We start from the raw sequence: 18,923 nt of genomic DNA, 5'->3' as shown, positions 1-18,923 counted from the left end.
CAGGTGTCTTCAGCGTCACATTCATTAAATTCTATATGCTGCCTTTCAAACTGAGTCTTGACCAATGGCTGAAATGGAAGTGCATTTCTGCAAGAGTGGCTTCCAGGTAGGTCAGGTGCCCTGCACAGCCCTTGAGCAGTGTTTATGTGGAATGGCAAGTCTACTCCCTTTCCATTTTTAAGAGGTCCTGCTCAGCAGATGTTCTGTGGTTCACAGATGGCTAAAAAGAACTATTTTTGCTAAAGCCCCAGCACATCTCCTGCTCTCCAGGACCTCTGTATCTTTCTCTGGTGGTGTCGCTCTCTCAGGAATACTGTCCTCATTTGCTTATGTCTACACATGGCTTCCAGCTTTACTGGTGTGGACTGTGGTGGACATTGAGACCAGACACCTCTAGGAGCATTCCACTTTGCCTTTTCCTCTGTGATTGCTTCCAAAAGAAAACAGGGTACAAGACAGGATGATGCAAACTCAACTTCTGTCCCACCTTATAGATGGGACAACTCTCCATAGTGCAAACACAGCCAACAGCTGCATTTCAGTGCTGGTGCCTGTGGAAATGAGTAGTCCCCATGAGAAAATTGATATTATGCCATCCTCAGCAAATTTTTCCTGCAAGTCTACCAGAAGGACTCGTTCTCTGTCTGTCCTTCCCTTGTTTAAAGGTGGGGAACTCCAAACCAAAATGGTGACTCTGAGGGATGTCTGCAGAATCAAAGGGTTTGTTGGGCCCCTGGGGGAAATCCTTGTCTTTTCATCATTGTAGAAGAATGAAAGTGTCAGTTGTAGGGAAAAGCTCCAAGCTGGCAGTGATAAGAGCATCACATGGAGTGGCTACATCCATGCTGAGCATCTCTGTCATCATCAAGTTGGACTTCCACATTGTCCAATACTTGACGTAATTTGTGAATAGTGAGCAGGGCTAGGTTCCAAGGGAGACTGAGCCTAGATTAAGCCTTCTGCATACTGTATTTAGTTCTTGCAAGGTGATTTTACTTCTAATACACATTAGCCTTGCACATGCTCGGCTGTGTTCTTCTTGGATGCAATAACTGACAGATGGTAGCAAAATATTCCTTTTATAATGAAACCTGCTGAAGGAGACTGCTTAGGGCCTCAGAAAATACCATTTGCTAAATGAAAGATGGTCTGCAAGAAAGAAAGGAAATGCTGTAATGTAGTATATATGAAATAATTTTCCTCAGGCACCTGGTGATCAGTAGATTTTTCTCATGTCAGAGAGGTGACCTGGCTGTTTGTTCCCAGTTAGTTATTGCCTCATTCACCTTTGTATACTCCTTAAAGTCATGTTTCTGTGGGTTGGCGTAAGTAGTGCCTCTAACAGATGTGCAAATTAACTGTGTGAGGATAAGTTGTAGAGACTTCTTGGGTACTAGATTTGTACCTGCAGCATGTAGTCCGATATTTAAAGGTTTTCACTTGTACTATAATTAGTCTCATTTCTGGATGAATTACATGCTAATTTTTTTAGACTCAATTATGTCCGTTTCTCTTAAATTGCTATTAATTCCTAGCAGTACTGCTATTGCATCCTTTGTCTGGCTGTGCACACTCAGGATATTTTTTTTCCATTGCCTGTAAAAGCTTATTTTGGGAGCTGAATACATCAGAATTGTCTGATTTATCATCTGAGGCAGGCAGTTTTGGATGGCAGAAACCTCCCCTTTCCAAGCCTTCAAGAACCTGCAACCTTTTTCTAAAGCCTCTCTTTTTGCTGAGTAGCTGTTTTTGCCATTCTTTGTTTCCACAGGTCCCCCATAACCCATTTTTTTACTCCTTTATCCTCCACACCAACACACAGTTAAGGAAGACTTGATGTGACTTCCTTTAGCATCCGTTTACACTGTCCTATAAATCATACAAAATGTTCTGCACAGGCTCAAATCTAGAAATTAAATGAGAATCCATCTGTTCATTGCTCCCAATGGGAATATAGGTTCTTTCTCTGTCTCTCTGCTTGACAAAACTTCTAATCCCATCTGAAATTGCTGTGTGTTGTATTTGGGGGCTGTTATATCAAATACATATCTTTCTCCTCTCTCATTCCCCTCTCAGGAATTGTTATTTTTAGACTGCTTTTCTATCGCTTTAGGAGTCAAAAGTTACATCTTAACCTGTACGAGCACTGGTGGCATATGTTGCTCTGCTCTTCTGCTCCAGCATCAGGAAAGCTGCCATCCAGCTCTGCTCCTACAATCTGTAACCCCCTTGTCATTGCTGCTCTTACAGTGAGGTGCTTCTCTTAGTTCTGATTCTTGCCTGGACTTTCTGTCACTGCTTTCAGATGCCATGGCCAGCAGCAGATGCTTGCATTAGCATTTAGCTGTGGCAAGGAGAGGAATCGGTAGTGCTGGGCAACTGAGGGTATATTCCTGCTGCTGTAATGTGTCCTGTACTGTGCAGTACTACAAGGAGCTTTGGTGTCAAGGTGATGTAGCTTTCAGAGCACTTGGGCACACCATTATTTTAAGAAGATATCACTGCAACCTTTGATCTGCTGCCTCTCTCCAACCTCTTGGTGCCTAATTCTGTACTACAAGGATTGTAGCCAGTGAGGAAAATAGAACAGGCATCTCTAAGGTCCAGTTTATTTCAACTTAAATAACCACAATACATGACTAAAAAACTTTTAATTTATTTTCTGTTGACTAAAAAGACATTGTAGGTGCACTACCTTATATACACACACTGCACATAGGTATCTGGCCACAAGACATGCTTCAGTTGGCCACTACAGCTGCTGAAAACCAAAGCTGAAAATGAATTTCACACCTCATTCACTGTGTGGGTGAAGGTCTAACAGAGTTTCTTGCTGCCAGGGGCTAAGCATACACATTCAGTCCTTCAAATCCACATACAGTTTTGTAGCTGATGCATGGCAACTTGTTCCACTTCCCAGCACAAGAGAACATTTGAACCCATGACGCATCCCAGACATCAGGCACTGCGTATTGAGAAGCTGTTCCTTGGCGCCAGCCTATAAAGAGCACAGAGCACGTCACTGTATGTATATGCTTAGTGTTTTTTTTTTCCAGAATGAGGAAGTGCCTGACTCTTTTCACCCGTCTCACATCTTGTGAAGCTTTTCTTCATCTATAAATAGGCACTTTGGACACATTTGAAGCTTCTTTTTTTTTTTTTTTCTTAATTGTCTGTGGATTATTCACACCTCCAAAAGTGCCCTCAAGCCGCACAGTCCAGTGTATCTCTTTTATTGCCAAAAATGCTCTCCAAGAATTTTGGAACAAGGCACCACCCAAATGCATGTTTTAGATGAGCCACATCATTAAATCAAACAGTAGAAATTAGATTGTGTGCTAGTAGGAACAGTGGAAATTTGATTGGCTGCCTAGTCCTAACAGCACCCCTTGACTCCCTCAGCCAGAACAAGCACTGTTCTTTCCCAGTCCCTCCCCAGATCACCCTATCTGCAGCTTCATGCTCTTTGCTTCTAAGGTTTTACAAGGAACTTCTGAACATTTCACAGAGCAGATGCAGCAGTGTGAGTCACTGCCTTACCCAGGAACATGTTACTGTACATCCGTCACTCCATGGAAACAGCCCATGTGTATGGTTGAACATCTGCCTGGGTACCTCTGATGGAACATCTAGCATGTGGTAGCCTGGATTAGATTTGGATGGTTCAGGCCTCCTGAAGAAAATATGGAGCTCAAAACAGAAGCCTTGACACTTAAGGCCGACTGTCCCTCAATCTTCAAACAAGGTGGTTGCGTACAGACTGCCTATTAGGAATGGTCCTCAAAGTATGCCTGGGGATTGCTTGGAACAGGGGCCAACACCATGCTGGGCATTGGCTGGAGAGTCTAACAGGGTAGATGTTTGTGTTCTCATAGCTAGAAACATTTCTATTGACAGTTGAATTTACTCCTATTGCTGTAGCTGAATGTTTCCAGCCACGTTCCCTAGAGGCGGTCTTTGTTTACAGCTTTAATAGCTAGAAAATGTGATTTTTCTGACCATCTCCACACTTTATGGCACATCTTTCAAGCTGTTTTAATGAAGAAGCACTGGCAACACAGTTATTACTTACTCCATAAGCAAAATTTGTTTCCTGGGCAGTTCTTGGCTTAAAAGTACTTCAAAAAGTATCTTAATATTCTGCGAACAAATCAATTATTTATAATTGTCTTGTCTTTAAATGTGAATTAAAGTAATTATCTGGTTGGTGTGTTTTTTTTGTGGATTTTTTGTTTCTTTTGAGAGAGTTGAAAAAGAATAGACAGGTTTAATTGAGGTACATACAGTTTCCATGACCATCTGTTTTGTTTTTTTAAACTTTATAGGAAATCAATGTACTGACAGTAGCACTGGTCAACCAAGACAGAGAAAAAACTTCTGAGAAACGAAGTCCAGGTCTGAAATCAGAGAAAGAGGCACTACTAATAGGTATGATAATCCAAATAAGTTTTTTGAGAACAAACTGTCTTCTGGTAAGTTTTTGTTTTGCACGTGTTTGCATGCATCTTTGCATTAGTAAGTGAAAAAAGAAGACTATCTTTCATCTGGATTCAGATTGGCCTTTAGTAAGATACTGCGAGTGATGTTTTCCTTTCTGAAAAAAAATCAGAAAAAAATAATAAGAAGGTGGTTTGCATTTAGAATTGCAGGATGAACATGTGAGGAATTCCTTTACATTGAGATTAATCAAACAAGAATTGCATAACTTATTAACTGATCATTAGAAGAAATTGTGAAGGAGAAAGGGATAGTAATATTAGTAACATACCAAAGTGTGTGCTAGTTGTACAAAGCAAGCCAGATTTATGCTTTTGACATTAGGTGAGGAATCAGCAACATGAATATTTATAAAGAATACCACAAGGACTGTCATATCCTCCACTGACAATAAAATCATTGAAATAAACTCTACATGAATATCTAAAAATCAAGCTCAGAGGTGGCGGCCAAGGTTGTTAGTACACCTGACACACAAGAATATCACTTGCCCATGCTGCCCTGGGGAAGAAGCCCCGCTGACATCAGGGTGGTTGCATTTTGTTTCAGCAGGCAGGTTTTCATGGAGTCTAAGGGCCATGGTCCCAAGTGCTCCCTAAGGCATGCCGGTCATTTGCCATAACACTAAAAGACTAGGTTTCATTTAATTGGTTGGGTCCTTTCATAAAATCAGCAGTATCCTGGTAGGGGGCAGTTTCACAACCAGCGTAACCTGTTTAAATGCAATTTATTCACTGGGAAAGTTGCTGCTTTATTACTAGAACATGGAATCAGACAGGCTGGACCAAAGAGATCATTTAAAAGTAAAAAATGCATTTAAATTTTTAAAGGCCTTAGTACACTACAGCAAAATTGCAGTGAGATATGGAACAGTGTGATGTATGAAAATATAAAAATTAAATATAATAGGGTTATTATAGATTATGGAACTTTTAATTGCTATGAATGATCTATTGACAGGTAACTTCCAGTAGAAAGGTAGCAAGGATGAGATTTTAAGAATAGAATAAAGAGCTTTTCTTTTGCAACTCACTCATTATTTGACCATAACATGCAGGAGCAGTTTCCCAAAGTGGATATCATCCTCTGTCTGATGATATGCCCTGATAAACAGTGTAGTCTCAATCCCAGTGCCGCTCATCATAAAATTCCCACAATTTGCTTATGGTAACAGCCCGAAGTCAAAAGATTGTTCAAGATGGACTTCATGTTACCTCTTCCTCTGAGACATGTTCAGGCATCATAGGGTGAGAATGGGCCCTGCCCCTGTCTATTGACTGTGTTCATCTCTGTTTTCACAAGAGTGAAAAGAGTATAAAAGGAAAACAAAATTACTGAAAAGTCACTGTAGAATTTCATTCAGTAACAACTAGATATTCACAAATGACTTTTTCATTGCATTGCATGAAAGAACTACCTTTGAACATCCTGTGCTAAAAAGACCTGGGTACATGTACAAAAAATACAATGCCACTGCTAAAACAGTGATTTGTATACAAACTGGATTTCCAGTCAACCTACCCAACTGATTGCTTTTGACTTTTGCCTCAAGAGTTTGTTTGTGTGTGCATATGGACACACATAGTGCAAGGAATAAAACTGCCTCTGGGACATGTCATAGTATAAAATTAATTATACACCTTTCTCTTAGTATGATCAGAAGTTTGTAGATGCTATTGGAAAAATAAGGGAAGGAAAATGTTGTTATTTGCAATGCCAGTTTAAAATGAGTTGAATTTGACTTATCATTTTCAACCATGTCCAGAATTTGGGAAAAACTGAAATCCAAGATTATCCTAATTCATTCAGCACCAAGAAAGCAGTATGGCCTGCAGTACACAAGATACAGTGACCCATTTTTGTCATTTGTAAGCATTTTTAATCCTGGTGTTTATGCTTTAAATATAAGGAACTTCCCCTAGGGTGGTACAGCTAAGAAACCCATCCAAACAGACCTGAAAGTATTTGCTCTGATTCTTACAGTTCAGCTCTCCCCAAACAGTAAGAAACATAGATGCCACTCTGTATTTTCACTGCTAGTTTAGAAGAGGAGAAATTGGATAGTGCTTTTAATAGCAATCCTGCTACCCCAAATCTTGTTTTCTATGGTCATTATTATGCCATCACTTGATTTTCACTGCAGAAGAAATCGCTAGGCTTAGATCCTGACTCATCTTGAACCACTCTTATTCCCACTCCTTTTACAACAATCCTGTAAGCAGCGACAGAACTAGTTCTCTTTTAAGAGAAAATAAATGAGTAAATATGTCATAAAAGATTTGTGTTTTCTTCAGTTGCAGTTAGGGGTAATATGGATTAAACACATTTCATAACCGGCATCAGTATAATTACTAGAAAAATTTGAGGGAGTGCGGTTTGTGACACAATTATATGAAACATTTTCACAACAGAGCATCCAGTGAAGGGGAAAAAAGCAATAATTTTACCATTACAATATCCACAATTTTACATTGGTAAATCAAGCATAAAATTGGCAGTTGAAATGCTTCCAGCAAGTCTTTGTTTAGAAATTCCTTTATTCATCAGTATATTATCTTGGTCACTTACTTGCTAACTGCTGTCATTCCTGAAGATGAGCTATTGTGTTTACCGTGTTATTATGACTGTATTAAAAATGTGCCTTTTTCTTATGTTTATTGGGTTGTGTAAGAAAAATAAGAACTGTAATTCGCACTGAAGAACCTGCAAGAATAGACTATTCAGATACATTTTGCTCATTTTAACTGTCTAAGGTGATTTCAATGCTTTGTGTGCATTTGCTTTTAACACAGGTATCATCTCCACATTTCTCCACGTCCACCCTTTTGGAGCTAATATAGAATATCTCTGGTCTTATATGCAGCAGTTGGACTCCAGGGTAAAAAAAAAAATAAAATTAATCAAAATCTGTTTGTTTGTTCTTTTCCTATAGAAATACTGTATTTTTCCTTACTGCAAGTTAAACTCTTTCTGTGTTTCCTTTAGAAAGATAATGGGATACAGGGTTTGGGGATTTGCAGTCTTCACTCATTCACAAATTACAATGCACATACATACTTGTGTTGAGGTCCTTTGCCTTCCTCTGGTTAGTTATTCTTTGTGGCAAAGCTTTAAATGGCTAAGACTAGCAGTTGATTTCATGATGAATACAGGTGAGGAGAAAGAAAGCACAGTAAGAGGTAGGTGTATCTATGGCTACACTGTAGAGAGTTTTAGGAGGTGATTCCTTTTTCTTCTAACAATTGTTAGTCTCGGGTCACACCTAATGTGAACTTTCTTTAACACATAAGCGGACCATGAAGCTTATCCTTTGTCTAATGAGAAAGCCTCATAAGGGAACTGGCTGACCCTGTTGCTAAATTCAGTGAGCTGTGGCCAACACAAGAGTGAGGCCAACACACTATGGCATGAAAAATATGTCTTAATTCATCAGTTCCTACAGTCCATAGCCAATGTACACCTGTAGATAAGGTACTTTGACTTTTAAACATTTACTCTATGACAAGATGAATCAAGCCCCAGAAGTATCTATTCCTCTCCACTGAAAATTAAGCAAGTCTAAGCAAGTCAAGTGAGAAGCTGTGCTGAGAAATGTCCACCTTTGATCAAGTGAATGCTACTCTCAGCACTGAACAAAGGCTCTGCAAGACTGTAGACTGTAGGAAGTACTGGACAGATGCAGACGTCACCCTCTGATAAGTGACAGCTCTGCCACTTCTGGCAATACATCTTCTGAACATGAGTATTATGGTGCTTGTTTAGATTTTCTTGCAAAATGGGGTGAGGATAAAGCCATGATGCACACTTGGGCTCAGAATGTGAGCAGCATTCCTTGCGTGGTGCTGTTAGGTATACCTCCAGTGAATTCTGTTCCTGAAGACTTCCTCCAGCCATGCCATTCACAGACAGGATCACTGTCCAGCTGCTTTGACAGGCTGCTTCATGCCTCTGAAGGATCCTTCTCCTATTTCTATGAAGTAGAGGAGAAGCTCTAAAAGCAGATCTTTTAAAAGCAGAGAAGATTCCGAGCTCCCAATGGCTTGCACAGAGAAGAAGGATGATGTTCTTGGGCACTGTATTTGAACCATAACAGCTCAGATTTTGAAGTGCTTTGAAGTCCACTGTTACCCACAAAAACAAGGGAGTAAGGGAAGCTCTTCAGCTGCCTCCCACTTCGCTGTTGCAGTCTTCTTTGTTCATGTGTATAGGCTCTTGTCCTTGAGCTCCTACTCATGTGGGTAGCCTGTTGGCTTCTGTTAAGCTGCCAAGATCAGCCTTTAATTTGCAGACTCAATGGATGAGGCATTGCGTCCATCCCTCTGAGATGCCAAATTACCAGCCCTCAGCACTCAGCATACCTCCTGCATAATAAACACAAGCTGCAGAATTTGACCTCACTGGTTTACTTTGGAAGCAACTGCTTGTAGCAACAAATTACTTTTTAATAGTGCAATCCTGAGATGCAATCTCTGAGATTAATTTCAATTACTTTCCATGGTTAGCCTGTCATCTCTCACCTGAACAGGAATGATAAGGTCAGAATACCCATGTGGGCTGAGGGCTCGGTACAGAGCTCAGATACATTACCCAAAGGTAACCAGCTATCCATTACTGCCATAAAAGTACATAAAAGATGGACCTGATTTCTCAGGGGCTCTAGACTGACTCCAGCACAGATTTTTCAGTACCACCTTAACAAATCATTTAATCTTTCTGTCTCACTAACCTCTTTAGGAAAAAATAAAAGGTGATAGGTACTTTCTCACTTCCTTTGGGTCTAATGAGGTGCAGTTATTGTACTTTATGATTGTACATTGGTTTTAAAATCAAACTTACCACCATAGAAGTGTCTTACTGGTATGAATAAGCAGAAATGCCATCATTGCCTGAGAAGCCTATCAAATCATGGAGATACCTGTGGATGGCAAGTAGGACCCATGCCTTTCTTTACTGTTCCTTGCATGAACATTACTTTTGAAGAAGTACCTGCATTTTTTCCATGAACATTCATTTCTTGACTTTTCTACTGATTATACCAGAAAGGCTGTATTTTTGAAAGTGTTTTCAGCAGTGGGAGGACCTTACCCATTAGGATTGTGACCAGTTATTAAGTTTACAAGACAACAGAAGCATCCTGAGTCATGCTGTGTCAGGAACTTCACCTCTTGTTTATCTGGGGCTGCTGGACCAGGCTGGGAGAGGACAACTCCAAGAGTAGTCAGCTCTGAATAATGAAAGGAAGCTGACTAAAAATAATGTCTCTCTGTGGTAGGTTTCTTAGAACAGAACAATTGATGGAGCTGAATGGAGAAGGATTCAGAGCTCTGGGGATGAGAAGGAATAAGAAAGTCCTATTGTCTTTCTCCTCCTCATAAGAGTACCCGCACGTGTCATTCTTAAATAGACTTTGCACAACACTATGTGATAGCAGCACCAACACAATAGTTCTCATTCTTTTGCATTGGGGCTCCACTTTAAAAATGCAGGATCATTCCTGCAAGAAATCTTCATTTCCTTTGGAGTTGGAAGTTCATGTCAGACTAAGATTGTAAATAATTATAATGGTTGGCTTTGCTTTCACTTGCCTTGAAGTTTTTTACTTACTAATTTATCTATGTGTCTGTCTATCTATCTATCTATCTATCTATCTATCTATCTATCTATCTATCTATTTTTATTTTGGATTTATTTGATTTTTCTAATCTACAGGTCAGTCTTCTTACTTTAATTTTACCTCTTTTGTCTTTCCCAGATCTCCGCAAATGAGATAGAAATGCTTTTAATGAGACTGCCACGCATGTTTAAACAAGAATTCACTGGTGTAGGAGCAACACTGGAAAAGAGGTGGAAGTTCTGTGCCTTTGAAGGAATTAAAACTGTCTGACTGTGACTAGTAATGAAGCTATGCAGAAGAATTCCTAGAGCATGGCAGGGTTATAAAGTATTAAAGTAAGAAATTTGGGTTTTGGCACATAGTAGTATGTTTTCAAAGTTATCCAAGCCTAATTTTAGTTACATTCGTGACGTTCTCTTGTGAGTGGAAATGTAGTTGTGCACCAATTCCTAAAATAAAATAATTAAAAATAGAAAAAAAAAAAAACAACCTTTTGAAATGTGACAGATCTGTTTCCTATGAAAACTGAAGAAAGATACCGCAGTCATAATGATCTCAAAATACTACATGTCCTACATCTAAGAAAAGCTCATTGAGCAAACAGTTAAGGAGAAAGATTGCCCAGCTGTGGTCACTGGGCCGCAGCGCTGTATATGTAATATTTAGTAGAACTCATTAAGTTTCGTTATTGAAAGTTCTTTCTGTTTAGTAAGAGAATTAAGTAATTTTACAGTGAGGAAAAGCATACCAAAAGAAAACTTGAAGATGTGTCTGAAGTTATTGTATTTTGTAAATTAAGTTATATGCTGTACCAGGGATTTTTGCCTTATTGAAAGAGGCCTGAAAATGTGATTGGAGTCCTCGAGAATGCTTTATCAAGAATATTATTTTTCTAATGTAACTATTCTCCATTACAAGTTCTTTTAACATGGATTGCATATCAATTTTCATAAACATGTAAATAAGGAGGAAACCAGTGTTACTGTATTGTATTTGGTATGTAACATTCAGGTTTATGCATCAAAATAAATATTCAGTTGCATTACTGTTACAAATTTTATAGCAAATATATTAATTTTTATCAATAAATATGACTTCTACCATATTGTTTGTACAAGTCTTCCTTTTGATGTTTCTGAATTCTTTATGAATCCAGCAAAAGTCTTCTGGCATTTGTCCTCAACTCTTAATTGCAGATAACTTGGATAAATTAATGGAGAATCAGAAAAAGTGCTTACAAGATTAACCATAATTAAAACAGCTGAAGTTATTACTAGAGAGAGCACCAGCATGGACTTTTGTTTAGCTGGATTTGTTTTTCAGAAGAGTGGGCAGATTAAAAATGAACTCCATTTCCAGTGTGGTGTTGAGTAGTCACAATGCACCTAATCAGCTGTTCCTTCTAACTCCCAGCTAACGCATCTGGCCTCTGGCCAGACAAGAACTGGAATAACATCTAGTGATGTTCCTTAAGTAGGGTCATTGACCTGAGCCGTTATTTAGGATTTACTGTCAAAAACGCAGTACTCTGGCACTCCTGTAAGAGCCAGCAAAAGGTGAAGAAGAAATGTATGTATAAGCCAACACCAGTGAGTGTGGCAGGAATGTCTCCTTCCAGAGCCCTACTTTGAAGAACTGCATCAGTTCAGCAGTTAGCATGGTGTTGAGCAGCCCTTCAGGTCACACATCTGTGCAGGCAAAGGAGCCATCCACAAGAAAGTTGTCCCCATAAAGAGGGGGCACCAACAGCAGAAAATATGGTAAACTGCAACAGATGCAGAGAGTACCTAGACACATGTCAGAGTGATGTTTCACTCAGGTTCTTCAGTAAACAGCAATTAGTGTCAATTGCAATTAGTCATGAAGGGACTCTTAACATGACTGCTAGAGATTACTTCTTCAGGACCTATTTCTCTTCTGGCATTCACCTGGAATATAGAAATATTAAATGAAATGTTATGACTAGGATTGCTGCAGAAGTTGTATTACGGTAAGTTACTTGAGTGAAATAAGTAATTATGTACCAGTTCTGTTAATGAAAATTAACTAGTTTAATCTAGATATCTACCCTGTCTTCTCTTGTGATCATAAAGATTTAAGAATAATTCAAGCAAAAACGTGTTAGGTCTGACAGCTCTCATTTAAGTACTGTAATATAAATGTGTATGGATGGCACTTAGACTGTGAGGAAGAGATGTGAGAAAACTTTCACTTCACCTTTATTCATATTGTGTTTTTTCATTATATTAATTCCTCTTCCCTGTTCTCTCATGTCCTCCTTTTCACTTTCTTTTAGCTCATCTTCACTTCCATCAAGCAACCCTCATCCCAAACTGACACAGTATACTTTAAAAATGACAGGACACTGTAGCCCAATCATCACATTGGCTCTGCTTGTGTTTTCATTTCCTTTTTCCCTCCTGAGTTTTTCCTATTTTTCCTAGAATGTAAGTGCTTTGAGAGAGTGGATTTTCAGTCCTTCTGTAGTATCCGCTAATAGGGAACCTCCAACAGTGGCCTTTAGATAGCATCATGAAAGACCTAAAATTTAAGTCTAAATATCATGCAGGTATCCTGCAATATTGTTATGTATCAGTCGAGACCTTGAAATGCACTGGGGCAACTTTTCAGAATCAGGTTGAACCCCAAGGTTGGCTTTAAAGTGATGCACTCAGTGGTTTGGGGGGAAAATGAATGAAAATACTCAGCTCCATCACTTAGCTGTGAAAATGCTCTGGTGATGACTCTACATGGACGTCTGGAAAATGATATGATGGGATGAAGATGAAGAAACCCCCTTCTGAAAGATTGCTTCCAAAGACATGTTACTGATATATAGAGAAGACAAGATGTTCTGGAATTCAGTGTTAAATTCTGTGCAATGCACCTCTTAGCTTGCTAATCTGAGTAGTAGTGTCAGTCAATCTGATGCCATCACAGACCAGAATGATGCACTCCATACAAAGTGTATCACTGGAGGATGGCTCTAAAACCCTGGAGCTATGGCTACAAGTGATAGTACTCTTCTTAGCATTGTTGGGCATTGCAGCAAAACAGCTTGTGAAAACTGAGACATTTTTACAAGATAAATCTTATCTGTCCCTTGATGAGGAATCTTGTCAATTAATATAAACACTTGAAAGAAGGATGCAATGGAGGCAAGACTGACCTGAAGCAGGCTTCTCCTGTTATGTCAGTCTGAAGGAGGCCACACATTTGGCAAAGACTCAATGTCATTTACACTTAGTGGGAACTTCACAATTGTAGTTGGAAGGAGCACAAGAAAAGGTGAGGCCAAAGACAGCACACCATCAGGCTGAGCAGAAAGTGAATAGGTAAGGTTATGCAGTGGCCTGGCATGAAACTGCAAGTTATGGTCTAAGGTCATAACAGCATCCCCTCTTCTAAAACTGAGACTAGGGAAGCAGATTTAGTTTCCCATTCAGCAAACATTCATAGGGTGTTTTGCCAAGAGCTGTGAGCTTGGATAACATGAAGTTATAACTGAGAGCTTTTTAGCTCACCTTTGGTTTTGAATTGTCTTAGAGTGGTAGTACAACTCACTTTCATCAGCTAAGGAGCCAGTCTCTTGCTGCACTGTGTTTAATTCTCACTTGAAGGATTAGGACAGACAAGAGGTGCAAAACCTCTTGGACTAATGTGCATTTCACCCTGCACATTCATAAAGATGTGTGTACTCTCTCTGATAAACTGCATTTTAATTTTACAAAAGATATGCTGTTTGGTGAAAACTTCATTATCCTCATTAATAAAAATTCTAAATATCGCCTCATGCTATTGCATATAATGAGGTCTAATTTTCAATTGTATGTTTCAGGCAAAACTTGTATGTTCACAACTGTCAGACTACGACATTCACTTAAGGAACAGCAATACTGAAATTCAGACAAGATCTGGTATTAAGTAATGTGTAACTACATTCAATTTCACTTCATGTACAGAGAAAACTATCAATTTAGTTATCAATTTATCAAAACTATATAATTTTACAAGATATTAAAGCATTCTGGGGGGTTTGTTTAAGACAAAATTCTGGTCTTGCAAGTATTGTGTTATTTAAAATCAGAATTGTTTTCACAATCAACATCAATATGACAAAAATATTCTGCTCTGAGTTGAAGAGGGGGAGGTCTGGGAAGAAGAAGGGGGAAAGGATGTGGTTGATTTGGGAGACAGACCTTTTTTCTGTGCCTCCAGTAGTAGCCAGGTCTGATATGGGACTGATGTCTACTTTGCATCATATTTTGCCCATTGCCTTGAAGTAGGACCTTAACAGATGTATCTCAGAGCTCAGAATTTGAAGTGTGAGGCTTGAAACATCTTTATCCTGTGAGATAATACGTACAAGTTTTCTTGCCCTCTTTGACTTGTCACTGTGGGTCCCCTGACAAGATCTGCAGCTATTTTACTCTGGTTTTTCCCTCAAAAAGAGCACAGAAACTGCAGTAAATTCCTCCTGGTCCTGTTCCATGCAATAATTCTGTAGTCTCCTCTGGCAGCAACTGCTGAGATGCTCAGGGGAAAAAAAAAAAAAAAAGAAATCTTCCTACATTTATTGGCATTAACTGCCAATAAAGCAGGATAAGATCTGCAGGACATTGTTCGTTCTTGCAGACTATCTCAGAGCACAGTCAGTGTAACTGCTTGGACTGACTGTGGAGTTTAAATTGAGTGTTTCTAAACCAAGTAAGTTGAGTGAAAAATCAGCCAAATCAAGAAATTATGTTTACAAGGTGCAGATCCTCTAACTGCATAAACTCATTACATTGAATACGTGGAAACCCTAATTTGTAAACAAAATCAAACGGGTATGCTTGGGTGTAACTTTGATTAAGAGTTCTGCCTCACATTGAGTAATAAACAGCATGGCTGCTCAGAATCAATGGGCTGGCTCCAATGTGCAGTGCCTCTCAGCAGGGGGATTTTGGGGGGGACAGCAAAAGGAAAAAAATACATATTCCTTTAAGCACAGCAGAGTGACTCTGCAACCCTACCATAGCAATATTATAATCAATTGCTCAGGTTTATGGCTGGTAAGTACTTTGTGCCAATTTATGTGCCTTTGTAGACACTACATAGAAGCCCAAAAATAATAATCCACTTGGACTGCTGGTATCATAGCCAGATTACAGTTAGTTCTTTAAGCGATTCCAAAAGGTGGATTAAAACACATCTCCCATATAAACACCCATCCATAACCAAGCTTATCTGGTGATGGGAAAGATATATTTTTGTTTGGTTCGTTAGAAGAGATCGGAGTTGTCAAACCTTGATTTTTCCTTGCTTCTTCTAACCAGTTTTGCTTTTCTCTGCAAGATTTAATAATCCTTTAGTACTGCATATTTTCTCTCTGTGAGGATATTTATATATTACAGACTTCTTGCTTCTCAGTATCCTTTCCAATAAACTAAACAGATTGAGTTTTTAAGTGTTTTGCAATGAAGTATTTCTTTGCCCCTCTGCAAATCATTCTGTATCCTTTTCTTCTTCTTCTTCCTTTTTTTAAATATTCTTTCCAATTTTTCAACACTTATTTCACAGTGTGCCCAGGAAAGCTGTTAGGTGTGTTAATCTGATCAGTGCTGTAGAAAGACATGAAGTCATGTCTCTGCTCCAGTTCACCTCCCCACCTCCTGTTCCGGTCAGACTCTTAGCTAATCACAGAAGTCAAGGCAGTAGTACAAGTGAATCACTGTTAGGTCATTTTATTCATCCTCCTGGTCTAACAGATTCCCCTGCATTTGTGCTTTTTGGCATGCCAAGCTTGACTTTTCAATCCCTCCTGATTGGCTTGTAAGCACAAGGGCAAAGGTCCCACCCCATGAGGGCATATTGGAACTTAGCTCCCATGCATGGCCTCCAGGATTTGCTCTTTATCAAGAGGAAAGGCTGGATAATTCCACGATGTTTATAGCCTTACGTGATTAAAATGGGGTAATCAGATCTGCTGTCAGGATGTTAGCTGATCGCATCAAGCATTCAGAGGGCAATCGCAAAGGCTTTGTCTAGACTAGGGTTTAAATGTGTGTCATTAGCACATATTAGCTGATACATTTTAAAAGTCTGAGGCAGACAAGACATAATGCCTTTAATGTGAAAAGCTGGCTGAGTTAGGCCCTTGGGCATTGGCGTCTACACAGGTTTGTCTATTTCAGAGTTTAAGAATAAGTTAGCCAAGGGCTTGTCTGCAAAGACCGGTTAATTTGGAAGAAGGTAGGCTATGAATTTAAAGGACTACAAGTACTCCAGGTCTCTAAGACCAAAAAGACATTCATTCTGAAGTAGTTTATTTCAAATAGCTCTGTAGAATAACATTATACTCTTAACTAGGTAAGTTTTCTTTTTCCTAAAACCTTCCCCTCAAAAAAAAAACCCCAAAACAACCCAATTCCCATGTGAGAGATGCTATATTTATAAATTAACCCTCTGGTGTATTTCAGTTTTCATCACCACTCCTCACTGAATACAGCTGATTAGTCTGTTCCTGTCTGGGGAGGAGGAGGCCGGAAAACTTGTACACTCTGCAGATCTGGCTGCTGACGTTAGAAGCTGACTTGCATTTCACAGGGGGAGACACGCTATGCTTGTGAGAGGAATGGGAGCTCAGCTACAGAACGCCATGAAATAGGATTAAAGATAGAGACTGGAGGGATTTTGTTAGAATCTGGCACTCAAAAATAAAATGAAATAAAATAAGACAAATCCCAGAACATCCCAGGAGCTTCTCATAGACTAAAAGAGGAAATGGGGAAGAAAAAGATTAAAAATAAATAAATAAATCATATTACAAATAATTGTAAACAACGGGGGTATCTCATGAACAAAGATTTTTGAGTTCCTTAGTTGGTTCTGTCCACAGTCAAGTCAGGTGAATGTTTGTCTGATTCTTTCAGAAGAGGAACCTTCCAAACTCGTTCTGCTGCCAGCTCTAACCCAGAAATAAGCCACCCTAATCATACACATTTCCAATGGCAGAGGAGTCCTCATGCAAGAAAAACCCACAGCTCTGCCTCTGCAGTTCACTAGTTGATAAAGCACGACAACATTAACAGAAAACTTTCCTTGTCCTTAATGACTTAGTGAGGAGATACACTGCTTGTGGAAAGCAAAGATTTGCTGGGCAGTCAGAACTTTAATCAGAATCCCATTTCTAGAGACAACAAAGCAGAACATATATAGTTGTCTTCAGAAGACCAATGATCATGGTTAACGGAACTTCTGTTCATTCAAAGTTTACTTTCAGGGTCTGGATTTGATCTTTTGGTCTATAAAATGGATCCCTACTGTCCTAGTGCAGAGATACCCAGTGACCGAGGAGGGGAAGGCGGTCTTCCTTGAGGTAGAAATGAAGAAACATCCCCTGGTGACCCATTCTTCCTACTTTACTAAAAGCATAGAAGGTCTGGAACTGCAAAGCTCGCAAAGTGGTTTATCTTATTAGAAAGGCAAAAGATCCCACATTCTGTTCACACACAGTGTTTTGAGTGAACTTTAAGTCTGTAGCAAACCCTTTAGTTTATAGCTGTGGATGCTCTTAAAGCAAAGGTTAGTATGGGGAATTGGAGCAGCTCTGAGATAAAATGTATTACCGTTTATGAGAACTTCATTTTATCCTCTTCAGAGAAGTTTCAGAGTGAAGGCTGAGGTTTCTATTTTATTTAATGTTTACAGTCAAGAGCAGGAATAACATTGGAATTACAGCCTTTCTTTGTTTTTTTTTCTGTGCTCTGGGCAGTTAAAAAGTTTGAAGCAAAACAGGGAGTTGTGCATCCATGTGAAATGGAACTGGGTGCTGCTTCGTGCAGTAGTGAACAGTTGCTTTTCTGCTGCAACTAAACACAGTTTGATGGTCAGAAATTCACTGATGTACATTGATCACGCAACCAGAAAGGAAATTAGACAAGTTTAGGATCCAGCTTTCTGTTTGTCTTTCAAGAGGGATGAGAACATATTTTCTGACATTCACAGACATGATAAAAACGGTGGAGGTAAAAGAGCTGGATCTGTTCAAAAAGCTCTAGTCAAGAAGTTGACTAGTGATGCCACTGCCATACACTGCTGTGCAGAGATGACTGTGACAATGCAACTTTGGCCACAGAAAACATAACAGCCATGTTTTTACAGCCTTTCTAGTGCTTGGTGCCCTCTGCTTGCTGCTCTCAGTCAAGTAATATGGTAGCACTGGGTGCCTCCTTCTGGACTTCATGGTTTCTTCATCTGAAAAGTTGATTTTGAAATGGTTCCATCATTGTTCCTGTCAGCCAAGAAGATGTAGTTTCAATAGAAGATTGTGAATTATCTGCTGCAGGACCGCATGGATCCTAACTAAAAAGGAGAACCTGGATACCTTTTCACCTTTTTCCTAAATACACTAAAAGCCTTGAAATAGCTTCACTTGCTGATTTCCAAAGGAGATGGAGCAGCAAAAAGGTTTCCAGAAATAGGGTTTCAGCTGATAGTTCAGACCTGTTTGACTCATATCTGTCCCAAGTTCCCCTACTCAAGCACGCAGCAACACTCAGAGGACAGCAAAAGCTGTTCCAGAGTTCAAGTCACGTGTGTAATTCAAAGCTTGGTGAAGGTTACAAAAAGGTCCCTTGCGGGCAGTCCCAAGATCAATGCTACTGTTCTTCTGTGTAACTAATCTAAAATAAGGTTTTCATTAACTCTTTTTACTTGATGCATTGTGAAACAAACTGAATGAGAATGTTTGGGCTGGCAAACAAAGCTACATGAAATCCCACATGAGCCCAGCTAAACAGCACACATCAAGGGCTGAGTAACAAAGAAA

At 39.4% G+C, this 18,923-nt stretch overlaps 1 protein-coding gene across 6 annotated transcripts in view; it reads left to right on the top strand.

Annotated features, from left to right (window-relative positions):
* The window catches only part of ENOX1 (ecto-NOX disulfide-thiol exchanger 1), a 360,206-nt gene extending 348,991 nt beyond the window's left edge, over nt 1-11,215 (top strand). For all 6 annotated transcript variants that reach the window (XM_072358786.1, XM_072358747.1, XM_072358765.1 and 3 more), the window contains 3 exons: nt 4,326-4,428; nt 7,290-7,375; nt 10,250-11,215. In XM_072358786.1, the coding sequence (XP_072214887.1) occupies nt 4,326-4,428; nt 7,290-7,375; nt 10,250-10,381 (321 nt within the window). In that variant the 3' untranslated portion in view covers nt 10,382-11,215. The remainder of the gene's footprint in view (nt 1-4,325; nt 4,429-7,289; nt 7,376-10,249) is intronic.
* The last annotated feature ends 7,708 nt before the right edge of the window (nt 11,216-18,923 follow it).

The sequence above is a fragment of the Excalfactoria chinensis genome, chromosome 1, assembly GCF_039878825.1.
Source record: "Excalfactoria chinensis isolate bCotChi1 chromosome 1, bCotChi1.hap2, whole genome shotgun sequence".
Lineage (NCBI taxonomy): Eukaryota > Metazoa > Chordata > Aves > Galliformes > Phasianidae > Excalfactoria > Excalfactoria chinensis.
The sequence above is the reverse complement of the archived record's forward strand: the minus strand, read 5'-3'. Positions and strand labels throughout refer to the sequence as shown.